Source organism: Geotrypetes seraphini, chromosome 15, assembly GCF_902459505.1.
Source record: "Geotrypetes seraphini chromosome 15, aGeoSer1.1, whole genome shotgun sequence".
Lineage (NCBI taxonomy): Eukaryota > Metazoa > Chordata > Amphibia > Gymnophiona > Dermophiidae > Geotrypetes > Geotrypetes seraphini.
This window is the reverse complement of record NC_047098.1, coordinates 43541007-43567965: the sequence shown is the minus strand read 5'-3', so window position 1 is coordinate 43567965 and position 26959 is coordinate 43541007. Positions and strand designations below refer to the sequence as shown.

General features: G+C 44.9%; 1 protein-coding gene across 3 annotated transcripts in view; it reads right to left on the bottom strand.

Moving 5' to 3' along the window:
• The window catches only part of VMP1 (vacuole membrane protein 1), a 288381-nt gene that overhangs the window by 154709 nt on the left and 106713 nt on the right, over positions 1 to 26959 (bottom strand). For all 3 annotated transcript variants that reach the window (XM_033922822.1, XM_033922823.1, XM_033922824.1), the window contains exon 6: positions 12010 to 12177. In XM_033922822.1, the coding sequence (XP_033778713.1) occupies positions 12010 to 12177 (168 nt within the window). The remainder of the gene's footprint in view (positions 1 to 12009; positions 12178 to 26959) is intronic.

The following is a 26959-nucleotide window of genomic DNA, read 5'->3' as shown; positions in this document are numbered from 1 at the left end:
TCGAAAAGTACACACCACTGAATATTGGTGCTACTTATAAAATACAGTTTAATTGGATTAAGCTGTATTTACATGCATGTGGCCCCAGTTATGTGCATAAACATTAGAATACCAGCATTTATACACATTCTTGTCACCTAAAATTAGTTTGTTCATTGCAGGATTACTTACCTGTATGGTATCTTAGCTCATGGATCTGGAAAAAATGCAAAATATATTGTCTTTTTTCAAGATGTCTAGTGTTACTTGCTATATGCAATTTATTTTTCCACAGCTCTTTTATTTTCACTTCTCAGAATCCATGTTCTTGTAGTCTCCTCAGTTTCCAACCTTAATTCTGGTTTTAGCACTATGTTGTGGTGTACAATTTCAGCAGAGTAGCTCATAGAGACCATTTGCACAGATGTGTCATAATGAACAGTAAAGGTAGGCAATTCAGAATCTGTCCAGTGAAATATTAGGGGCCAATAGTACTTAAGTAAATTTCATTTTCAAAGCAGAACACGTGTTTTCTCAGACACCAAAAATGTGTCAAGTTTCAGCCACTTGTGGGTAATGCACCTTAAATATCCAACACTGGGCATACAGAAACAGAGGCTCATGAAACAGGAACTGGCATTTAACTCAAACAGATTAATGACATGCAATAAGGAACAATAAGCAGACACTCCCACAGAAAGAACTCTTGTTTTGACCTTGAATGTGCATATGTCACTGCTTGAAGCCAGGCACACTGTGCCCATACTATTTTAGTGGGTTGTTTTTTTTTTTTTTACTTATTCTACTGTGTCTACAGTGAATTTTGTATAAACTGCTACCCCAACAGTCAGATTTAAATTAATTTGTCTATCTGCTTCATGCATTAGAAAAAAAAATCCATTGCTATAATTTAAAAGTGAACAAATGTTTATTAAAGATGTTTCTATCTACTTTGTGTGATGTTCAAAACATACCTGTTAAATTCCCATTTCTCATCAGAAAGCAAATGTACAGAGAGGGGTAAGTGACGCCACTGCATATGCTGGCTGCTTAAGTCCTGGGCTCTGCTGGACCTGGCCCTCTTTTAGTGATTATTAGCGTTTAGTCCCGGCTTTCTTCACCCAGCAATGGAGCAACTACATTCTTAATGGAGGATCTCTCCGAGAGTATGAAGTTGTCTGGTGAGCAGCCTAGATTTCGCAATTTTTGCTTACCAACCTCTACCTGCTCAAAATCGGCTAGCTAAGATGGCAGATACACAGGAAGGCCTGTTGGTGGAACTGTAGACTGGAACTGTAGCGCAGGCTGTCTTAGTGGCTATGTCGGGCCCGATGTCAGAGTTTTGCGAAGCGAGATAGCAGAGTTGGGAAGCCGTGTATTGGAGTCCAAGACTAGATTTGTGGAACATCAGGACGCAATTACTTCTTTGGAAATTTCACTACAGGATTGTAAATCTACCAATTCATATTTCATGGATAAAATTGAAGATCTGGAAAACAGGTCTAAAAGGAACAATCTGCGCATTCGAGATTTGCTAGAGGGTTGCCTGAGTATAATGACTGCGACTCAACTATTCAGAAACTGGTGAGTGTGCTCTTAGCAAATTCTTCTAATTCCATAGCACCTGAGAATATTTTCATTGAGCAAGCGCATAGAACCTTGGGTCATCTGTATATGATTGTGCCTTGTGACAATGTAGTTTGCTTTTCTGATTTCAAATTGAAGGAGCTTGTCTACTGCTCGTAAATTGGAGACTTTTACTTGGAATACTTTTGCTATCCAGTTTTTCCAGGATTTGGCTGATACTACATTATGTTGGAGCGACTTTGCACGCACCAGTTGGTGGATAAGGGTATCAAATATAAGTGGCAGTATCCTTTTGAACTTTTCATCTACATGGAGGGAAATTTGCAGAACTTCCGATGTGGCTGCAGGGCATACTTCTAAGTTGACTCTTTCCTCTTTGGCTTAAGATCATAAGAACATAAGAATTGCCGCTACTGAGTCAGACCAGTGGTCCATCCTACCCAGCAGTCCGCTCATACGGCAGCCCCCAGGTCAAAGACCAGTGCTCTAAATGAGTCCAGCCTCAACTGCAGTTTAGCAGGAATTTGTCCAGCTTAGTCTTGAATCCCTGGAGAGTGTTTTCCCCTACAACAGATTCCGGAAGAGCATTCCAGCTCTCCACCACTCTCTGGGTGAAGAAGAACTTCCTTACGTTTGTACAGAATCTATCCTCTTTCAACTTTAGAGAGTGCCCTCTCATTCTCCCTACCTTGGAGAGTGTGAACAGTCTGTCTTTATCTACTAAGTCTATTCCCTTCAGTATGTTGAATGTTTCGATCATGTCTCCTCTTTTCAAGGAGTTTCTCCAATCTCTCACTGTACAGCAACTCCTCCAGCACCCTAACCATTTTAGTCGCTCTTCTCTGGACCCTTTCGAATAGTACCCTTTCTTGTCCTTCTTCATGCACGGCGACCAGTGCTGGACCCAGTACTCCAGGTGAGGGTGGACCATGGCCCGGTACAACGGCATAATAACCTTCTCTGATCGGTTCATGATCCCCTTCTTTATCATTCCTAGCATTCTGTTCACCCTTTTTGCCGCTGCAGCACATTGTGCAGACAGCTTCATCGACTTGTCGATCAGAACTCTCAAGTCTCTTTCCTGGGAGGTCTCTCCAAGTACCTCCCCAGACATCCTGTATTCGTGCATAAGATTTTTGCACTTATCCACGTTGAGCCTCATTTGCCATGTCGATGCCCATTTCTCGAGCTTGATTATGTCACTTTATAGATCTTCGCAATCCCCCTGTGTCTTCACTACTCTGAATAACTTCGTATCGTCCGCAAATTTAATCACCAAAATGGTAGAGTGTGTCTCATGGGAAGTGCTCAGTTGCTCAGCTCTAAGCATTTTAGTTCTCTCTGTTAGTCTTGTTTCCTGGAGATGGCTTTTTGCTAGAATCTGTTTTATACTGGTGGTATAGAGAACTTTTGGGCTTTTTGTTTTTTGTCTTTACCGACATTGGACTTGGAGCAAATATTTCCCCTTCTTGTTTGTTTTAGCATTGCTTCTGAGGAGACTGTTCATGTGGCTGAGTGAGGGTGTCAGGGGCACTGGTCTTCTCTTGTATGGGACTGTTTGGGCCGGGCCCTATGCCATTCCTCCTCCCTAGGTAAATGTGCCTTGTAGTTATGGTACGCTTAGTTATCCAGTTAGTTAGGTGTTGGGTATGGGGCGGAGGTGGACATGAAGAGGTGGTAGGGGTTTGTGTTTGGTTTTGTTGTGTTTCCTCGCACCTGGGGTGGGGGTTGGGGCTATCTGGGGTGCTTTTGCTACTGTCGACTTAATAGATGGGTGAGATCCGATTTCTGTCTCTTAATATGCGAGGCTTAAATATACCTATTAAGAGTCAATTTTTAATTTTAAGAGCCCATGTTTGGTACCACTTTTTACAGATCTAATGTAAATTTTCTTTGTTGTACGTTTCCCAGGAATACAACAGAGTTTCAGTACAAGTGTTGACTATTTGGAATTAAGAGTGTTTTTAAAGATTTGCTTCTTGGATTTCCTCTTTTGGACCTCATTCTTTGGATATTTGAGACGCTGTCGGCGTCCGAATCAGAGTACGATCGGATACGTTACACCCTGAGGCTAAATTGTGAAACGCTGGCCACCGTTGGTGTACCGATCTCAGAGAAAGAAAAGATAAGTTGTTTTTTCATCTATTTTACACAATTTTCAAAGTAACAAGTTAATACATCACATTTGCTTGGACTATTATCAACAGGAGGTTTTCAGCCAGTGAAGTGATCGCTCCACCACCATTATTCCACCATTGTGGAGGTGAGTGGGCCCCTGTCTGAGGCTTTTTCCTCCGTTAACAATTGGTCTGTTTGCTTGTGCTTTCATATTATTGATATACCTTCATATTTTATTCCATTTTTGTGAAAGTGTTTTGTTCATCACTGTTTTATGAATGCAACATACCATATGTATGTGAATTTGTAATCCACCTACTTGATAGGTGGAATAGAAATTTTTAAAATATATAAATAAATATCTGTTTAACCAATAAAAAGACATTTTTAGGTACTGTAATTATATTTCCATGACCTACAGAGTCACATCAAAAAATTCAATAACAAGCAGCAAAAAAGCCATCAGTGGGGGTAACAATTGAATAGCTACTATAAGAGGTGTCATAAAACTTGAAAGAACTGTTTAAAATAGATCTAGATTACAAGCTATGTACTGTTGTGCTGTGGGGGTAATTTCAGAAATCATTTCTGCAAGAAATAGTGTTTTAAGTGCAAAATAGGCTTTTGTAAAATTGCCCTCTCAATACGTATAAATTTGTGCCTATGCCAAAATGGTCAGAAGTGCCCCCAGGGCATAGTTGGGGAGGGGTTAGTGCTTACACACACACTTTGTAAAATGGGAGCTTGTGCACAAAATAAGCCACAAAAGTCCTGCAGACTAAGAAACAGGTAGTTTCCATGGGATAATTTCCAAAGAGAAAGTAAGTACATAATTTATCTTTGAAAACTGGTGGAACTTAATGTGCATTTGATACCTAAATTTGGCAGCCTGCTATAAAATTATCTCCAATGAAGACAATTTTTTAAAAGCATTTTCTCTCATAAAAGATCAGACTGAAAACTGGTCACCTTTAACCTGTTAAAAGTAACTATAAGTTTCCACAGAGCACAAACTTTTAGCGGGGTTAAGAGAAGCCATTCCCAAGGTGTGTTTTGGTTTAGATTTAAAAAAAAAAAAAAAAGCAGTATACATGCATGTTCAAACGCATACATGCTACTCATATTATCCAGCCAATTTAACCCATACAGAAAACAGGTTCTATGTCCAAAAACCACATACCTGTGAGCAGATTTCAAAAGAAAGTATATGTGAACCTTCCCTTTGAAAATCTGTGTAAAGTCTGCTCAGTGAATTATTTAGAAATTGCTAAAAATTCTATTCTTAAATTTAAAAAATTCCATCAGGCAGATATCTTAACTCCCACTCACCACTGTCCGATACCTATACCTACTGTATCATTTCCTCTACCTTAATCTCCCCAACGATGTAATGTCCTGTCTAAATTAGATTGTAAGCTTTTCTGAGCAGGGACTGTCTATTGTATGTTAAAATGTACAGCACTTAGAGAGAAATACAGTCTAGGATAAGTATTTCTTTGAGTTTCTTTTGAGGGTAGATTTCCTTAGTAGTATATTTACTTTCTTGATTATTTTTCATGATGTTTATAAAAATTTGAAATGGTCCTCCATTTATAATGTGGGCTAGAGGGATAATGATGTTATACTTGTAATATAAACAAGGATGTTAATTCTTTTATTTTCTATATGTTTGTAATATTCATTTCGTTGCTGTATTGGCAAAAGTTTGAAATAAAGTTAAAAAAAAGTACAGTGCTTCGTACGCATTTTCAGCGCTATAGAAACAATAAATAATAGTAGTAGTAATATATATATGAAATGGGCAGGAGAAGAGCATCGGAAAGACGAGCAGCAGGAGATAAGAAGCAGGGCTGAGAAAGCACAGTTACTTACCGTAACAGGTGTTATCCAGGGACAGCAGGCAGATATTCTTAACGTATGGGTGACGTCACCGATGGAGCCCCGGTACGGACACTTTTAACTAGAAAGTTCTAGTTGACCGTACCGCGCATGCGCGGGTGCCTTCCCGCTCGACGGAGGAGAGCGTGGTCCCTAGTTAAGATAAGCCAGCTAAGAAGGCAACCCGGGGAGGAGGGCGGGTCCTAAGAATATCTGCCTGCTGTCCCTGGATAACACCTGTTACGGTAAGTAACTGTGCTTTATCCCAGGACAAGCAGGCAGCATATTCTTAACGTATGGGTGACCTCCAAGCTAACAGAGGGGGAGGAGGGATGGTTGGCCATTAGGAAAATAAATTTTGTAACACAGATTGGCCGAAGAGTCCATCCCGTCTGGAGAAGGCATCCAGACAGTAGTGAGTAGTGAACGTGTGAACTGAGGACCAAGTGGCAGCCTTGCAGATTTCCTCAATGGGCGTGGAACGGAGGAAAGCCACGGAAGCAGCCATAGCTCTGACTCTGTGGGCCGTGACAGCACCTTCCAGTGAGAGCCCGAGCATAACAGAAGGCAATGCAGGCAGCAAGCCAGTTAGAAAGCGTCCGTTTAGAGACAGGGCGACCTAAACGGTTAGAGTCGAAAGATAGAAAGAGCTGAGGGGATGAGCGGTGAGCCCTGGTGCGATCAAGATAGTAAGCAAGGGCACGCTTACAGTCCAGCGTATGCAGCGCCTGTTCCCCAGGATGAGAGTGGGGTTTGGGAAAAAAGACAGGCAAAACAATGGACTGGTTGAGGTGAAAGTCCGAGACCACCTTGGGAAGGAACTTAGGATGGGTGCGCAGAACCACCTTGTCATGGTGAAAAACAGTGAAAGGTGGGTCGGCAACCAGTGCATGCAGCTCACTAACCCTCCTGGCAGAGGTGATGGCAATGAGGAAAAGCACCTTCCATGTCAGAAATTTGAGTGAAGTAGTGGCAAGAGGCTCAAACGGAGGTTTCATGAGGGTTGACAAAACCACATTCAGGTCTCAGATGACTGGAGGAGGCTTCAGAGGTGGTTTGACATTGAAGAGGCCTCTCATGAACCGGGAAACCAGGGGATGAGCCGTAAGATGTTTTCCGAGGATAGGCTCATGGAACGCAGTGATGGCACTGAGGTGGACTCTGATGGAGGTAGACTTGAGGCCAGCGTCGGACAGAGAGAGCAAATAGTCCAGTACAGTTTCCACCACCAATGAGGTGGGATCGTGGTGATGCAGTAGACACCAAGAGGAGAACCTGGTCCACTTCTGATGGTAACATTGGAGGGTGGCCGGTTTCCTGGAGGCATCCAAAATGCGACGGACAGGCTGAGACAGATTCTGTGGAGAGGTCAGCCCGAGAGAAACCAAGCTGTCAGGTGGAGCGAGGACAGATTGGGATGTAGTAGAGACTGATGCTGCTGCGTAAGTAGAGTAGGAAACACAGGAAGAGGAATGGGCTCCCTGGAGCTGAGCTGGAGCAGGAGAAAGAACCAGTGTTGGCGAGGCCACCGAGGAGCTATGAGAATCATGGTGGCATTGTCTCTGCGGAGTTTGAACAACGTCCGCAACATCAGAGGGAGTGGAGGGAAGGCATAGAGAAACTGACCCGTCCAGTTGAGCAGGAACGCATCCGGGGCCAGACGATGAGGAGAGTAGAGTCTGGAACAGAAAAGGGGCAGTTGATGGTTGTGAGGAGCTGCAAAGAGGTCCACCTGAGGAGTGCCCCACCGATCGAAGATGGAGTGGAGTGTGGTCGGATCCAGAGTCCACTCGTGAGGTTGAAGGATGCGGCTGAGATTGTCGGCCAGGGAGTTCTGTTCGCCCTGGATGTAGACAGCCTTGAGGAAGAGATTGCGGGCCTTGGCCCAGGTCCAGATGCGGATGGCCTCCTGACAGAGGAGGGGAGAACCGCCGCCTTGCTTGTTTATGTAATACATGGCGACTTGGTTGTCTGTGCACAGGAGAAGAACCTGAGGGTAGAGAAGGTGTTGGAAAGCTTTGAGTGCATAGAACATGGCCCTGAGTTCCAGGAAGTTGATATGATGTTGACGTTCCTGAGGGGTCCAGAGACCCTGTGTGCGAAGTTCTCCCAGGTGGGCTCCCCATGCGTAGGGGGAGGCATCCGTGGTGATGACCATGGAGTGAGGGGGTAGATGAAAAAGCAGACCCCTGGAAAGATTGGAGGAGTTCAACCACCATTGAAGAGATCGCTGAAGAGACGATGTCACACAGATGGGATGAGAAAGAAGGTCCGTGGTCTGTGACCATTGGTTGGCTAGAGCCCACTGAGGTGTTCTGAGGTGGAGTCGTGCCAGAGGGAGCACATGGACCGTGGAAGCCATGTGGCCCAGGAGGACCATCATCTGCCGAGCAGGGATGGAGTGATGAAGGAGCACCTGGCGGCAAAGATGGAGCAGGGTCTGTTGACGGTCGGAGGGGAGAAACACCCTCATCAGAGTGGTGTCGAGAACTGCTCCAATGAACTGAAGTCGCTGTGTGAGAAGCAGATGCGACTTGGGGTAGTTGATCTCGAACCCCAGAAGATGGAGGAAAGAGATGGTGTGTTGAGTGGCTTGTAGCACAAGCGGAGACGTAGGTGCTTTCACCAACCAATCGTCCAAGTAGGGGAACACCTGGAGGTTGTGAGACCTGAGGAAGGCCGCCACCACAATAAGGCACTTGGTGAACACCCTGGGCGATGATGCGAGGCCAAAGGGTAGCACTTTGTACTGGTAGTGATGGTGCTGTATCTGAACCGGAGGTAGCGACGTGAAGTCTGATTGATTGGAATGTGAATGTAGGCCTCCTTGAGGTCTAGGGAACATAGCCAGTCGTGTTGAGAGAGAAGAGGGTAAAGCGTGGCCAGGGAGAGCATTCTGAACTTCTCCTTGACCAGACACTTGTTGAGGTCCCTGAGATCGAGGATGGGACGTAGGTCTCCTGTCTTCTTGGGTACCAGGAAGTAGCGGGAGTAGAATCCCTGACCCCTTTGGTCTTGGGGGACTTCTTCGATGGCATTGAGAAGAAGGAGGGATTGAACCTCCTTGAAAAGGAGGAGGGTTTGAGAGGAGTGAGAAGCAGACTCTACGGGAGGATTGTCTGATGGAAGAGTCTGGAAGTTGAGAGAGTAGCCGTGGCGAATGATGGTAAGGACCCACTGGTCTGACGTGATGACCTCCCAACGGCTGAGAAAAAGTTGCAGGCGTCCTCCGATAAGTTGAGGAAGAGGTAACGCTGGTGAGAGACTGGCTATGCCCTGGAGAAAGGAGTCAAAAGGGCTGAGAAGGTTTTGGCTGAGGGAGAGGCTTGGCAGGTTGATGAGATTGGGAGCGAGCCTGAGTTTGCTGTTGCTGACAAGGTCGGCGAGGTTGTTGCGGAGGTGGATGAAGAGGTCTGGCTGAGAATCTGCGTTGGTATGAAGACTGCTGTCTATAGGGGCGAGCAGGCGGAGTCTTCTTCTTTGGTTTGATGAGAGTATCCCACCTGGTCTCGTGAGCAGATAGTTTCTGGGTGGTGGAGTCTAGGGACTCTCCGAAAAGTTCATCACCAAGACAAGGTGCGTTAGCCAGGCGGTCTTGGTGGTTAACATCGAGGTCGGAAACTCTCAGCCAGGCCAGACGTCTCATGGCAACCGCCATGGCCGAAGCTCGAGAGGTGAGCTCGAAAGAATCATAAATAGAGCGCACCATGAATTTGCGGAGTTGGAGCAGACTGGAAATGTGTTGTTGGAACAGAGGAACCTTACGTTCAGGAAGATACTTTTGTAATGAAGAGAGTTGTTGAACCAGATGCTTCATGTAGAAGGAGAAGTGAAAGGTGTAATTATTGGCTCTGTTTGCAAGCATTGAATTTTGATAAAGGCGCTTGCCAAATTTATCCATCGTTTTGCCCTCTCTGCCAGGAGGGGTAGAAGCATAAATACTGGATCCCTGGGTTTTCTTCAAGGTGGATTCGACAAGAAGAGATTCATGGGATAGTTGGGGTTTGTCAAACCCCGGGATAGGGATGACCCTGTAGAGACTATCCAGTTTTCTAGGGGCCCCCGGTACCGAGAGAGGGTTCTCCCAATTCTTGTAGAAAGTTTCCCGTAAGATGTCGTGGACGGGTAACTTTAGGAATTCTTTGGGGGGTTGCTCGAAGTCTAGGGCATCTAAGAAAGCCTGTGACTTCTTAGAGTCAGATTCTAATGGGATAGAGAGAGCCGCTGACATTTCCCGAAGAAATTTGGTGAATGAGGATTGTTCAGGCTTGGAACCGGTATCGATTGTGGAGGGCTCCTCGTCGGTTGAAGAAGCCTCATCGTCGGTACCGGGTTGGGATTCTTCCTAGAGGTCCGGGTCCCTGACGTCGGTGTGTATAGGACGGGACGGTGGTGTGGATGGTTCTGCGTGGCGAGTCTTAGAGAGAGATTTGCCAGAACGCATGGAGACGGTACCGGGGGAAGAGGAGTGGTGCCGGTCTCGGTCGGCTTGGCGACGGTCCCGATGTCGGAGAGGATCGGCATCAGAGTGCAGTTGCACGAGAGGGTTGATGGGTTCCGCCGCGAGCACCGGCATGGACGTGTTTAATGGTACCGATGGAGTCGACTCTGGTGGTATGGTGCGAGGCTCGGGCCGGTCCGGTACCGGAAGGAGCGGGGCCAATATTGTTGGCAACAGGTGCTGTAGTTGTTGCTGTAGCTGCTCCTGTAATTGAGTTTGGAGTATGGCCGCAATGCGGTCGTCCAGAGGAGGCACCGGTACCGCTTTTTTCTTTTTCGGTACCATAGGTGCTGCTCTACGCCCCGGCGATGAGGAGGCCGATGACGAGGCACTCACCGAAATCAGGGCGGAGCATTTACGGGGTCGGCTGGATGCCGGGAGGACTGGTGTCGCCGCCGTGGCAGGAGGGCGCTCAAGGGAAGTGGAAGGCTTCTTAGCCGGCTTACCTGACGCCATCAACCCCGAGGAAGGATCAGGCGGTGTGGAGGTAGTCGGTGCCGACTTTAGCGGCGCCGTCGATGGTGTGGCAGACTCCATGGCAGATCCGGTGCCAAAAAGGATGTTCTGCTGGATCTGCCTATTCTTTAACGTACGTTTTTTAAGAGTAGCACAGCGGGTGCAGGTGTCAGCCCGATGCTCTGGACCCAGGCACTGTAAGCACCAATTGTGCGGGTCAGTGAGAGAGATCGGGCGTGCACACCGCTGGCACTTCTTAAAACCCGGCTGAGGGGGCATGAATGGAAACACGGCCTCCGCAAAATCAAACCCGGAGGCCTGTATGATGGCAACAGGCCCCGCCGGGGCCGGCCAGAAAAATAAAGGAAAAGACAAATTAAAGAATTTTTTTTTTTTAGACGAAAAAGAAACCCGAAGGGAAAAAAGCAAAAAAGGAAGAAAATTACGCGAGCGGGAAGGCAAAGTAGAAAATTTCAACAGCCGTTGAAAGCACATGCGTCTTCTTCGCTCCGCGGAAACGAAGAAACTGGGGACCACGCTCTCCTCCGTCGAGCGGGAAGGCACCCGTGCATGCGCGGTGCGGTCAACTAGAACTTTCTAGTTAAAAGTGTCCGTACCGGGGCTCCGTCGGTGACGTCACCCATACGTTAAGAATATGCTGCCTGCTTGTCCTGGGATAATGGCAGCATTCAGGCGAGCAGACAGGAGAGATTGCAGGTCAGAGAGCAGGGCTTTCAGTCGGAAAGACGTTTTCGACTGGTTCCCAGCAGTTGCTTCTTCAGGTGATCGGCCAGCCCAGTTGGATCAGAAATTTGGTGTAGTGAATCGGGGTCGCTGTCCAATTTGCATGCATTTCACCTCATTTGCATGCACGGATTCTAAGCGGATCGCAGGAAAGGTAAGCGAATCAGGCCGGATGGAAATTTGATAGCAAAGGGGTCGCAAACCGCTCGGTACATGATCGGTTTGCTTTGTGAATCTAGCTCTTATTTCTTCTACCCTCAATATCCTAAGTCTTGCAATGAAACTTTATACATTTCAAAAGAGTTTCTAAAATGCAAAACTAAACTCTTTATATTTACTTGAGCAAAATTGGGCTCTTTAGCACACAGGGAGAACTATTTTGAATGCTGCATTTATATGCTTTTCACCCACATAAAAAACCTGCCCACCCTCATTTCAGGGATCAACTAATCACATTACCAGGGGGCATCCTGAAAGCATCTTTAGATCAGGAAAAGAAATGCACATGCATACAAGAAAATCACACACAAATACTGTTGATACTGTATGTATACTTCAGGTAATAATCAAAGCATAATGATGTACATAATTTTATTCTGAATTATTGGTGCAAATCTAACAGGTAAAAAGTGAAATATTTGTTTCCATGCAGCCAGTTTGATTATTGCTCCAGCACATAGAAAATTTTAATTCTCTGTAAGCAATAATATATTTTAAATGATACCCAAGAATTAACTACATCTTACCCACATACAGGCTTCCAACCTGACTTTTGAGATGATGGTCCATAAAGAAATGCTTCCTTCTACCCCTTCTTCATCTGGACAGATGATTGCGTCTGGGTATGGAGGTTCAGGAAAATTAACTGAATTACACTCGTAAGCAGCAAGTGTCACTGAAGCTATGTGTGGACCCTAAAAGACAAAATAGAAAAGCATGTTAATAAAACATTAACATTATAAGCTCCTTCGAGCTGGGACTGTCTCTTTCGTGACTCTGTACAGCACAGTGTACATCTAGTAGTGCTAAAGAAATAATTAATAGTACAGTAGTAGTATTTTCATAGATACAAAACACAAACTGACAAATTCAGCAAAAGCACATCATATCGAATCACAGAAAAGCAAATTTTTTAAGATGAAAATTAAAATGTCAGACTTTGAGGTCTATGTACTAAATTAAAGTAAGATTTTGTAGTTAATACATATTAATGGCCAAAATAAACATGCGATAACTACAAAGCTTCAGCATTAATTTTGGTGCATTCAACTTTATGCTATTAACTGAACAGCAAATAATGTGATGTGGTTAGTTACATCTATTCAGGTAGAATTAAATTGCTCCATGTTCTTTTCTTCATCTTAAAGGTTTTTTTCAGATTTTAAATCTATAGTATATACTCAAATATAGGACGAGATTTTTGGGCCACAAAAATGGCCCAAAAATGGGGGTCTCGTCCTATATTCAGGTCATCACCCAACCCCCTCCCAGACTTGATGCAGGTCTCTGGTAGGCTGGGACAGGAGGGATCCCTCCCGTCCCAGCTGATACTAACAATTTTTTACCCCCCCCCCCCATGTACCTTTTCTCACATCCCTGGTGGGCCAGCGGTGTATGGGCAGGAGCAAACTTTCCGCGCTCCTGCCCTGCGCCCCTCCTTCTCAACCTCCGATCTCGTGACCAGCGGCACACCATCATGCAGGAGCAAGCTTCTCGAGCTCCCGCCCAGTCCTGCACCACTCGCTGAATGGCTGCCGCCAGATCTCACGGAACTCGCAAGACCTAGCAGCAGCCATTCAGCAAGCGGTGCAGGGCCGGGCGGGAGCTCAATAAGCGCACTCCTGCATGCCTGTGCAACGCTGGCCACAAGATCGGAGAGCAGGAAGGAGAGGCACAGTGCAGGGCAGGAGAATGGAAAGTTTGTTCCTGCCCATACACTGCTGGACCACCAGGGATGTGAGAAGAGGTATGCGGGGGAGGGGGGTAAAAAAAGTTGTATCAGCCGGGATGGGAGATAGGAGGGATCCCTCCTGTCCCAGACTACCACTAGACCACCAGAGGGGGAAGAGGGTACAGGGCAGGAAGGTGGGACATGATGCAGATCCTGGCAAGTAGTGAGGGGGACTGGGTGCAGAACCTGGCAATGAGGGGGGCTGAGTGCAGAGCCTGACAAGGGAGGGCATGAGGAAGGGGACACTAGGTCCAGATCCTGGCAGGACATGGCACTTGAATATTAAGCCCTTGTCTTATATTCGAGTCAACTATTTTTCCTCCTTTTGGGGGGAAAAATGGGGGTGTCGACATATTCGGATTGACTTATATTCGAGTATATGCAGTATTTTGTTTTGTTTGTTTTAGTTATAATCCCATCTTTCACAAAGCGAAGAACAACATAACTGACTACCGAGGCTGGTGTGACAAGATGGCGGCGGTGTGAGAGTCGCAGCGAAGCAGAGCAGGAAGAATCTGAATGATTGCAGGCGCCTTTTTTTTTACCTGAAAATCTTTTCCTGACGTTCAGATGCCGCCGAAGAGGAAAGGGGTGATAAGGGCCGTTCCCTCGCCGGCCCTTTCTTCGACACCCATCCAGCAAACCATTCAGCAAACCGTTGACTGCTTCTTTGCGGCTCAGTCGACGGCAACCCGAGTTCCCGGAGGAAGTGACCCGGATTTGGGGGAAGGTGGTGGAGAGCTTTTCCCCCTTTCGGGAATTGAAATATCTTTGTCCCCTCCAGATCCATCTACCCCCGTGTGTCCAGCTACTGCCGGGGTTCAGCTGCGGGAGAACCATGACCCCGGAAGGGAATCTATGGGGCTGTCCGGTGAGGGCGCTGAACCTGAACCAGCAAGTGCAGGAAAGTTGAAGGAACTAACATCTACACCTACACCAACAGAGGCTTCCTTGGGAGATATTTGGTTGCTTTTACAACGTATGGAGGCTTCTATGGTCAAAAATACTGAGGAGGTAACAAACATTAACTCTAAGATTGATACTTTAACTAAAACCATTGACTCAGTTAAACTGGATTTCTCAAGCCAAAACAAACAGATACAGGAAGATATATAGCAGCTTCAAATGTTTAAAACAGCAATAATTAAAGATAATTCCTCTTTACACAGATGGTATAGACAAGTCATGATGTCTAGCTGAATGCAGCTTTTGAAGGAAAAATATAGGGAGCTATACATTCAACCAGATATTCATGCTTGAAAAGTGATATTTCAAGAGAAAAACTACACTAATGCATGATAAAGTCATGCATGTTTTTAACTAAGGCACAGTTTTTGCTCAATCTCCACCTTGGTCTGGTTAGTTATTAATGTAGAAAATTATTGTACACTAGTCTTTAAGCCCGTTACATTAACGGGTGCTAGAATATATAATAATAATAATAATAATAATAATAATTTTATTCTTATATACCGCCATACCCGGAGAGTTCTAGGCGGTTTACATCAGTTACAGTAGTATCTGCGTTAACACGCAGATTTACAAACAGTTTGAACAATTTTAAACAATTTATCAGCAATACACAATTTATCAGGTAGAAACAAATGTTAAAGCGGGATTTACAGCATTTTATCATGTAAAGATAATTTATCCGATATAAATAGTTTATCGGATATAAGCAGTGTTAATCGAACTTAACAGAGGATGACTGGCGGAGGGGAGCTAGGGGAGAGGGGAGCAATTAAGGGGAGGAGAAGAGCGGGAGTGGGTGAGGGGGCGTGTAGTAATGTAAGCGGGGGGGGGAGGTTGTTAGGGGTCTTGTTTGCCGAATAGGTAGGTTTTGAGTGATTTTCTGAAGCCTAGGTAAGTGGGGGCCTCGAGTATCATTTGTGCAAGCCATGGGTTGAGCTTTGCTGCTTGGAAGGCGAAGGTTTTGTCTAGGAATCTTTTAAGGTGGCAGAGTTTTAGAGACGGGAAGGCGAACAACTGAATTCTACAGGATTTCTTGTTTGTGTTGTAGAGGCTAAAGTGAGAATTGATGTAACTTGGTGCTGAACCATTTATCGATTTGTAGCAGAAGCATGCGAATTTAAAGAGGACTCTAGATTCAAATGGCAGCCAGTGAAGTTGGTGGTAGAAGGGGGTGATGTGTTCCCATTTCTTAAGGCCGAAGATGAGACGCACTGCGGTATTTTGGATTATTTTTAGTCTCATGGTGGTTTTCTTTGTGGCGTTGAGGTATATGATGTTGCAGTAGTCAAGGATGCTGAGGATGGAGGATTGTACAAGTAGGCGAAAAGAGGTGTCGTCAAAGTATTTTTTTATGGTGCGGAGTTTCCACAGTACGGAGAAGCTTTTCCTGACCTGTCTGTCTGTCTGTCTTCAGCACACACCTCCCTCCCAAATGTCTCTCCATGGCCCTCTTCTGTCTTCCTCCCCCAGAGCAAAGCTGTCTGTCCCCAGCACACCTCCCCCCAAAGCAGCCCCCTTTCCCTATCTCTCCATGGCCCCTTCTGTCTCCCCCAGCACACCCCTCCCCCCAAAGCAGCCCCCTCTCCTGCTGACTCTCTCTCTGGCCCCCTTTCTCTGTCTGTCTTTCTGTCCCTCTCCCTGCCCCTGTGTCTTTCTTTCTTTCTGTCATTTTTCCCCAGTTCCCTGTGCAGCAACATTTCCATCCCACTTACCTATGCAGCAGCAACAGCATTTCCCTCCTATCCCCCCCTTTCCTGTGCAGAAGCAGTAGCAGCATTTTCCCCCATCCCCCCCTTTCCCTTCTCTTCCCTGCTCCGTTCGGCCCCTCCCCCTTTTTTTTACTGCCGTTGTCGATCCGGCCTGCTCCTGACCCTCCCACTGCCGACAAACCTCGGGGCTCCAGCTGCGTAGGCAGCACTTTAAACACCCTGCTACTGCCGATTTCCTCTGCCGCGTCTGTCTCCGATGATGTCATCAGAGACGCGGCAGAGGAAATCGGTAGAGAAGGGCGCGAAGCCGCGTGTTTATAGTGCTGCCTATGCCGCTGGAGCCGGGAGGCGACGGAGAGGGCAGGGGGTGCTAGTGGCCGGCAGCCGCCACTCCGCAGGTGGAGAGCAGGGAAGGGCCCGCATGCGCACATGTCTTGCCTCGCATGAAGCCAGACCGTAAGCCGTGCATGCACACTTCCTATGGGTCGCTACAGCTCACGGAAAACCGGCGCACGCATAGGAAGTGCGCATGCGCGGCTTACCGTTTTGTTATATTAGATTAAACCGTTAAGGTAACCAAGTTAAAAGCTAATGCAACTTAGTAAAAAGGCTCGTTTGCTGGCATACAGATTAAATATAAGCATTTAGACATTAAAAATATAAATTATTCTGTTACATCTACTCAGGAGTCCATACATTAGATGATCAATCCATTCCCATGAATCGAGTTTGCAAAAGTGTGTTACTCACAACATTCTGAATCTCCCATATTGCCAGTGGCGTGTAGTGCCTCCTCCAGTTTTTCCTTTTACAAGTGAACTGTGCAAAGGTATTTCTGCTCTGCTTAGTTTATCTTATTTTTGCTTATAAGTTTGTTTTTTTCTGAGGCTTTGGTGCCCTGAGATCCCCATTTTTGGGCATTCTCTGCCTGGGAAAGGATACAGGTTCCATGAAGCCGGATTGCAGCTCGCAGGGCAAACCTTCAGGTAGACCTGTGGAGCCAGCCTGCCATGTACTTACTTCAGGGCTCAGGATCCATTCCCCTCGGAGCCAGCTTGCCCTCTGAATTTTTCAGAGGCTTGAGTGCAGGCTGTGGGTGTCCTGAGTAAGAAACCTTGGGTTATCAGGGAGCCAGCTGTGTGATCCCCCCCCCTCGAGGGGGTGGAGGCCTCAGATGGCCCTAAAGTTATTCACGGGCCAGCTTTGCCCCTAACCTCTGCAAATATGAAGGGGGAAGTATAATAATAGGAAATAGGTCTCTAGAAGCACATTCATTCTCAGATACATGCAACAGTTCATCATACTGGACCAAAGTCTGGTCAAGTTTAAAAGATCTGTGCAGTCTATTTGAAACTCATTCCAATGAGGCTTTCCTTGCTGGGCATGGCATGTTACAAAACTCTGAGTAAACTCCTGCACTACAAGATAGAACTGCAAACTATCAGGCTTGTAAAAGTAAACATTTTCTAGACAAATACCTTAGTGATCCATTCATAAGCACTAACCAAGTACAATACATTTAAAATAACTTTTGAAAATAGTTTGGTTATCCCCCCTGTAAGCTTAGCACCAATGGAATAAACACATCAAGCACTTCCCAGGGTTTAATTTCTGCTATTAATTATATTGTGGACATATTTTTCTTTTTCCCTTAGAAGAGACTTATGGTGATAATTCCTTTTCATTGCTTTCTCAAATGGCTCATATTTTATAGGAGTTATGGGACTAGGGGCTCCTTTTATCAAGGTGTGCTACGGGGGTTAGCGCGTTGGACATTTCATCACGCGATAACCCCCGCGGCAGCCTAAAATCCTAACGTCTCGTCAATGGAGGCTTTAGGTACTAGCGCGGCAGGCGGTTTAACGCGTGGTATTCTGCGCGTTAAACCGCTACCGCGTCTTTGTAAAAGGACCCCTAGGTCACTGTAGACTGATATCACTACAAACAAAACAATACTCTAATAATAATAATAATAATAACAACTTTATTCTTCTATACCGCCACAATCGTGCGACTTCTAGGCGGTTCACATCAAAGAGAGCTGGACAATCAGCGAGTTACAATATGCAGATAGTCAGTGGAATTACAGTATGCAGAATCTTAAAATTGCAGCGAATTACAATATACAGTTTGTTTAGAATTTCAGAGGGGCCTTTTTAGAAAAAGTAGCAAATTACAGAATACAATTTGTTAAGAATTTTCTTAAGAATTTTCTAGGTGGTTCACATCGAAGAGAGCTGGACTATCAGCGAGTTACAATAAAAATGCAGCGAATGGGAGTGGGAGGGGATGACAGCGAATTACAATATACAGTTTGTTTAGAGTTTCAGAGGGGCCCATCGTAAACAATACATATCAGTAACAGTTCTCTTCAAAATTAAAAAAAGTGAGAAAGTAATCCAGTGTTTGCCAGTTTAGTGAATATTTTTGGTATTTTCTTGTACTAACTCTTCATTATATTGCCATTCTTTCCAGTTAAAGTCTTCATGGTCATTAAGACAAACAGCCAACAATCTCAGCTATACCACAGGAAAAAAAACAAGACAGAGATAGAAATATCATGCAAAAAAAAAAAATTCATCCAAGAGTAAAGCAGCTGATAGAAACAAACCTATATCTAGAAACCCATTTCAGAAAAAATCTGCAAAACTCCATCAAATCTCCCAAAGATACCAGTGACATGTTGGCATGTTCTAGGACTAAAAGGCATTCCATGTTATACTGGGAACAAAAGTTAAAAATAATGGAACCCACAAACCACATTTTTACTGTAATAAGTAGTAAAATGCAAGGCTGTTTGTTTACTATGATGATGACATGCCCAGTTCTCAGAGTTTCTCTTAATCATCTAAGATTGTGCCTTCATATTCTGTAACATCTAGCAGCTGGTCAAAATAAAGTCAACCTGACATCATACCATGGTTTGGCAAGTAGTATATAGTCATACATCTTACAGCTGCTTTTGCTTGAGTTCATATTTACAAAACCTACCTATGCATATTTATAATTTGCCAAGGCCTGCTTTCAGTTTATTTGACATATACCACAACCAAGATGAAAAAATTGGTTCAATATATCTACTGGAAGAAAATAATGGGAGTGTTATGGTAAAAAAATAAAATAAAAAGTGTTGAAAACAAAATTTAAACCAATTTCCATGGATATGTTTCCCCTGTTTTTACAAAGATGAAAATCACTTTAAACTGATAAACAAAAAAAAATCTTCCTAATGTTTCTCCTTATTTCGTTAATATAGTGCAGGCCCATAATTCTTTCCAGCATCTCTTCCCACAGAAAACTAATAAAAAGGGCTTGTGTAGACCAATGCTTGAACTATACATAGAGAAAATGTACAGGATCAAAATCTACAAGCAAGCTACCATTGGAAAGAAAAACAGCAGAGAGTAAAAAGAAAGGAAATACTGAGAGAGATGATTAAAAAAAGGAGAGATGGTGCAGGTGAAGTAAAGAAGTGGCAACAGAATGGGTAAAGTGAAAGCAGAAAGAGCATCTGCTAAGAAAAAGAAATACCCTGGGAACATAGGAAGAAAGGAAGGAAACTGGCATGAAATAGGAAAGATAGAAAGAAGGGAGAAGCTGTTAGATGAGGGGAAGGAGAAAGGAGGAATGTGGTTGACATGGCTAGAAACTGGTTGAGTGGCAGATGACAAAAGGTAGTGATGAAAGAAACATCAATGGTTTTTAGTCCAGTTAACTTTTAATATTTTTTAAGTAACAATGCAAAGGGCTGTTGGGAAAGCCTTGCTTTTTTGTGGGCGACACCAAAAAGGTAGACAACCTGAAAGTTATGGAAAAGAAGGGATCTAGCTGAACTTGAAGAATGCTCTAGAGTTTGGCAGCAAAAATTACAAGGTCAAATATTTGAACTGCAAAATCTCAAGAGAGTAATACAGTATTAGGTGTGTGAAATAGTTGGGCCCATGTGCCTAAGGCCCCACCCACAGGAGGGGCCTAAGGCAACTGGGCCAATTCCGGTTGGCCAAGGCGCCTAAGACCTCTCCTGTGGGCAAGCCTTGAGGTGCCTGGGCCAATCAGGCCCTAAGGCCCGCCATTCTGAAGATGGCGGGCCTGCCGGCCAGCAGGGCTTAGAACCCATCCGTCCAACTTGTTTTAAGGTAAGGGGGGGTGTCGGGGCTGGGGGGTGGTGTCGCAGGGTCGGTGGGGGGGTGTTAGGCGGGCCAATCGGGGGTTTGGAGGGGCCATTGGGGGGGGGGGGGGCTGCGTTGGGGCAGGAGGGCCTGGGATCGCTCCTGCCCGTATCTTAGTGGGGGTGGGGGGTAGGTACCCTGATCGAGTCGGGGGTGGGGGCCAGGTTATAGATCGCGGCAGGAAAGATTGGCTTTCTCTCCAGCCACGATGGTGATCACCCCTCTACCCGAACTGCCATGACCCATGGCAGAAGAGATGCCCAATCTCTCCTGCCGTGGGTCATGGGGAGCTGAGCCATCTCTCCTGCTGCGATGGTTGTGGTGGGGGGTGGGTAGGTTGCTGCTGAGCTGATCGCGGCAGCTGCCATCAACTCAGCGGCCCCTTTTTGGCACTTACACCTGTTTTGACTTGGTCTAAGTCAAAACATATAACTGGCTAAACTTTTGGTTAAACCTGCTATAAGACTATGTCTAGGTCGGCCCACTTCCCGCCCTTTCCCCTCCTCTAAAAATGCCTCTTTTCGTTCTATGCGTTTAGAGGCAGGGGAAAGGCCTAAGCTGGTTTTAGATACGTCTAAAACCAGCTTTGGTTATGGGTACTTGGACGATCAGGTTTTTTGATCGTCCCAAGTACCCATTTAAGCCACTTTTTAGACTTTTTTTTTTTCTTTTTGAGCCCATAATGTATGTTATTTTAGTAGTTATCTGCTAATATTGTGGTTATTTTTATATTTATTGTATTATATTCTGTAATATTATTTTAAATTTATGTTTCAGTTACGTTATACATTAAGTGCCATATTGCTTGACTTTTATCCATTTTTATGTCTGTCTTTTGTGTGGCATTACATACAAAAACGTTTTTCTATTTTTAAGGTTTATGACAGGAAAGCAAAGACATTGTAAAGTTAAATAATGTATTAAAACTTATGGCAAAAATGTCTAGTCTTTGTAGATTGGCTTACAGTGATAACCCAAGTTTCTAACCTAAGTTTATATTTGAGTCAACCTCCACACACACACACCCTTTTGGGCTGGGGGAGGGAAGGAAGATTACCTCTGTTTATTTTCGGATCGGTTTATATTCGAGCATATACAGTATGTATGTATGTATGGAAGTTGTATGAGTATGGACAAACAAGGACATACCAATTTTGGACAAGATTAACCACAACTGTAGCAGCTTGTTATCTCAGTAAGTTGACATTTCTCTCTTATGGTCATATAGCCAGTTCTGAAAAGCAATGAGAATCTTTTCTGACTTGGTACGAGTCCAGTTCCTCTTCTTGATATGATACTAGGAATGCTTTGGGACATAATTATTTGTAATTTAGGCATTGTTCTTTAATTGACAAAAAGAAAAATTTATATTGTTTTTATAGTGCTCAGTTATAATGGTGGCATACATATGTACTTCTGTTTTGGTTTTATCACTATACATGGGGTATGGGGAAGGGTTCTAATTCCTACTTATTGGTTTATTTTTTTTCACATGTATGTAAAACTTTTGTCTATAGAGTTCAAGCCTTATCAATAATTTTGAATACTAAACTATTCTTTACTAGTCTTTAAGCCCGTTACATTAACGGGTGCTAGAATATGTGTGTGTCTGTCTTTCTTACTTTTTCTCTCCCTGGCCACTTTCTTTCTCTCTCTTTCCTCGGCTGTCCACTACCACCCCTTGACTGCTCCCCCTGTCCAGCAGTAGCCCTTCTCCCTTCCTTTTACTTCCCCCCTGTCCTGCAGCACCCCTTCCATGCTCCCCCTGTGCAGCAGGAGCCCTTCTCCCTTCGTTTTAAGTCTCCCCCTGTCCAGCAGCACCCCTTCCCTGTTCCCCCTGTGCAGCAGGAGCCCTTCTCCCTTCTTTTTAAGTCTCCCCCTGTCCAGCAGCACCCATTCATTCTCCCCCTGCCAAGCAGTAGGTCTTCTCCTTTCCTTTTACCTCTCCCCCGTCTAGCAGCACCTCTTCCCTGCTTCCCCTATCCAGCAGTAGGCCTCCCTTCCTGTTATCTCCTCCCCCCGTCTAACAGCACCTCTTCCATGCTCCCCCTGTCCAGCAGTAGGCCTCCCTTCCTGTTACCTCACCCCTGTCCAGCACAACCTCTTCCCTGCTCCCCCTCCCAGCTCCCCCTCCCTGCTCCCTCTCCCAGCACCCCTTACCTGCTCCCCCTGTCCAGTCCGGCGATCTCCAGCCATCGGACCGGCTCCTGCAGGGAGTTTCGTTCCTGCCCTGTCCCCGCTGGGCGTGCAAGCCTGCTCTGCCCCCTCCAGACCTGCCAGGAGTATTTGAATTCGACCCGACGCTTCCTGTTGAGGGAACCACTCCTTACCGGACTCAGCGGAGAGCTGCAGCCATCGGTTCTGCTCCTGCAGGGAGCCTCATTCCTGCCCTGTCCCCGCTGGGTGTGCGAGCCTGCTCTGCCCTCTCCCGACCTGCCGGGAGCATTTGAATTTGACCCGACGCTTCTTGTTGAGGAAACCTCTCATTGCCGGACTCAGCGGTGGGAGGATTGGATGTGAAGGTCAACAGGGGTTTGGGTGCACCGGGGAGGGGTGCACCGGGTGGGAGGGGAGCGACGACGGCAAACTCTGCCAGACATCACGGGGGCTTTCCCTCTTGCTAAATCGCTATAGGCTCTGCCGGTCTCGATCCCACCCCTCAAAATCAGGAAGTAACTTCAGAGATGGGCAGGATCGAGACCGGCAGAGGCTTTAGCAATTTGGCAAAAGGGAAAAACTCATGGCATCTGGCTTTGTTATTGGCAGCCGGTTTAACAGGGACAGGGCCGAAGGCAGGACTGGTGAGGAGCAGAGGCCGGAGTCGGGCAAAGGAGGAGACTTACGTTTGAGGGACGGCATGACTCCGCGTTCACTCCCTCTGTGACGGTTCGTTTTCTGCCAGTGACCTAGTAAGCGCGCATGCGCACTCGTGCGGCCACATCCCGACAGAAAAGGGATCAGGGAACATGCGTCGCGAGTGCGCATGCGCGGGCTAGCATTTTATTATTTAAGATTTAAAAAAATAAATAAATAAAAATTTTGCAAACCTCTGCGCTAGGATCATATCTATTCTTGCTGTCCTGGCTTTTAATCACAAAAATAAATTTTGATAGTTGCCAAGAAACATGACAAGTTGTTTACTTCAATTGATTTTCTCCAGTTTATGTTTTGTTGTAATAAACAATGATAAAAAAATATGGGGAATCTTACTTCTATGATTTCAGATTATAAACTGGTAAAACTTAATGTTTTTTTCAGATTAAAGGCTTAATTTTCAATTTTCTTCTATTAAAATTCTTGTTTATGAAGGGGAGGATCAAAGATGGTGTCAGAAGCGGATGCCTGAGAGGAGGCTTCGATATTGAGCTGCATTACACTTGCTGAACAGCCTTCCCCTACCTGACGGCATGGGGAAGAGAAAGGGAGCGACCTGCATTGACCCTCCAGTGATGCCGATATCCCAGCAGCGGTTGCAGCAGGCAACAATTATGGAGGTGTTCTCCCGTGCAGGCGAGTCAGTATTACCTATTTCAGGGGAGGGGAACCCTGGTTTCTTCGGGAGACCCTGTGTAAGTGGAGAGGGCGCCTCTGAGCCCTGAACAGCAGATGATACCACTCCAACCCGGAAGTACTCCGGTGGAGGGAGAGCTGGAGGCGTCGTTCCTCAGAATGGAAGCTTCACTATCCAGCTTAGGAGGGAGCCAGCTCAAGCCCTGTTGGAAGCGTGTGAGCAGGGAGAGGACCAACTGCCCCACACTGGGTTTGAGGTAAGAGGTGCTTAGGGAGGGACCAGCATACAGTTTGGAGTGTTGGAGAAACTCGCAAAAATTGACATGGAGGCACTATGGCAAGCAACCGTATTTTTTGCTCCATAAGATGCACTTTTCCCCCCCAAAAAAGTGGGTGGAAATAAGGGTGCGTCTTATGGAGCGAATACCACATACACACCCGCTCCTGCATGCGCGAACCCCTTGGCTCAGTCTACTACGTCTTCCCACCTTCTTGCTCAAGCCTCCTCCCAAGGGCAACGCCCACGTCGCTTCCTCGCCCAGACGCACCACTCGTTAGCTGCCCATCTCTCCTTCACTTCTCCCCTAAGCCCTTTGCAATGGAAGATGCGAGGACTAGAAAAAGATTGCACTGGCGTGTTTTGAGACAGAAAAGGAAGGATCGGGCTGTGATTGGTGGTGGTGCCGGTGTTTTTCCTCTCCATGCCGCTGCAAGTTTCAAGTTTTATTTATATTTGATTAATCGCTTAATTAAATTATTTCTAAGCAGTACTTCCGGTGCCAGTGTTTTTCCTCTCCATGTCGCTGCAGTACTTCCTCCAAACCGGGCTACTACGGTGCTCACCAGGGGTTGGCTGGAGCATCACCAGGTATCATGAGGGCTAGGGTGTACCAAGAGTAAAGACAGACTGGGGGTTGTCTCCGTAAATTGTATAAACAGGTATTTGAAGTCGCAGTTATTGAAAAGTTGTATTGTTCTCTGTGGGGGAAGGCTGATTTGTACAATAATGTTTGGAATAAGTACTAGAAACGCTGCAATCAACTGCCGAGATTGGATAAGGGACAGATCAGATTATTTTGCCTTTTTCAGGATATGGTGACAGGGTGCTATAAGAGAATTATTGCGCTTGCAAAATATATTATGCTGCTTTCCTTTCACCTTTACTGTAATATGGACAAAGCGCGTTTCCTGCCAAGTTAAATAGATTGCCGTCCCAAGAGGCCCTTCGAAGTTGTAGTTCAGGGGTCCTACCTACCAGCCACTAGGCCTGCCTGCCCTATGCCCTGTTCCAGTCTACCACTAGACTACCAGAGGGGGGACAGGGTACAGAGTCTGGCAGGGAGGGGGGACAGGGTGCAGAGCTTGACAAGGAGTGTGGAGTTGGGTGCAGAGCCTGGCAGGAAGAATTTGGTTCAGAATGTTTTTTTTCTTGTTTTCCTCCTCTAATCTAGGGTGCGTCTTATGGAGCGAAAAAATACGGTATATCTGTTATGGATGCTAATCTTAAACTATCTTTCTCTACTTTAACTACAAGCTATGGGACAGTATTTTCCAAAATTGAGCAACAGAATGTATATATTGCTCAAATGAAAGAAAAATTAAAGAAACAAGAAACAAAACTCTCCGAAATGAAACAAGTAGAATTTGGACTAGTAAAAGAAAGGACTTATATGGCTAGAAAAATGGAGAGCTTTGAAAATCAGTTGAGGAAGAACAATTTGAGACTTAAATTTTCCTAAATCTCTGGTGATCTCTTCTATAGAGAAGGTCAGAAAATATTTTAAGGAAATACTATGTATTCCACCTGAAAATTTACCTCCTATAGTTAGAGTTAATTACCTACAATTAAAAAGTTCTGAGGAGGCTTCTACCCTTAAGGAGAATCAAGGAGATAAAGCGGTGGATTTGGACTTGACATCCTTCCTAGAGAGCTCATTGGAGGTGGTAACTGAAAGTATAACCCTGTTAGTTACACATGCTTTGGAAAGTGACTGTGAATATATTCTACGTCTTTATTTTCATCACTTAAATGATCAATTCTTTGGGGCCAAAATTCATATATTTCCAGATATGGTTCAAAAGTCCCAGAAACGGAGGAAGGAGTTCTTGGCTTTAAGGCCAAGAATTCTTGCCCTAGGTGGAACTTTTTTGTTAAAATTTCCGGTGAAATGTTTTGTTACCTATCAAACTAAGAATTTCTTATTTTTTTGAACCCAAACAGCTGTTAGAGTTTATTGAAACCAGAGAAGGAGGAGCATCTGTAGCTACTAATGTATAACTTGCTATATCAGCTGTAGGTAATCCAGAATAATGCCGCTTTCTTTTGTGCTGTTATAATTCTTTAAGATTGTATTTCTTGTTCATCTTCTCCAATTATGGTGGACTAAATATCCAAGTAATTGTTTTCTATTCCTTTTGTTAATTTCCATTATGTTATATTGATCTGTTCAAGTTGTGGTTATTCTACTTGATTGTAATAAGAAAGTTGTTATAAATAAAAATAAATAAATAAATAAATAAAATTCTTGTTTACCACTTCCTTACCATTTCTTACTGCTTTATTAACATACTAGGGTTGCTCTACTATTTGGCTGGAAGCAAAATAAACCATGCCCTTAACCTTGGCTCATCTTTGAGTTCTTGTCAACCTCTTTGAACCATATCAGCTTTACAGCTCTAATACATGCACTGAAAATGAGTAAGTTCTACAGTATATTATCATACTTTGTCCTATTAATGTATATCTCTACAATCAACATATAAAAAAACAGCATACAGATGCCAAATTTTACTGAATGTGGACAGCACATAAGAGATCTAGAAATAACTGTAGAGCTAAGAATTACTGGTATCCTCATCAAATAGTTTGAGTCAATTTTTGTTCTGTGTTTTGCAAATGGGCAAGAAAGGGCAAAGACAATAGTGCAGGAGTTAAGAATAACGAGTCACAAGCTGAATCATATGAGAACTATTTGTTTGCCACACTTTCTGATCAAGGACCAAGAGGAGCCTGTGGTTTGACTGGAATGTGATTCCCTAGGAATACTTGGGCAATTTATAAACTAAATCAGACAGTGACTGATCATCAGAATGACTTGATATAAGTCTGCATTTTGTTCTATTTTTGGACAGGAAAAAAAAAAAAATCCAGGGGAATTTAGGGGTTTAATCATCTACCTACTGCCATTTCTGTCTAGCAAAAAAAAAAAAAAAAGACAAGTTCATTTGCTTGATGTCTGATTATTAGGGGTTTGTTTGTTTTTTTATATATCGCCTATCAAGATTATCTAAGCGACAGGAATGCTGAGTGGAGTCACCTAATGGCTGACAACCAAAGAAATCCACTTCAAATCCTGCTGTTGCTGCTTGTTATCTTCAGTAAGTC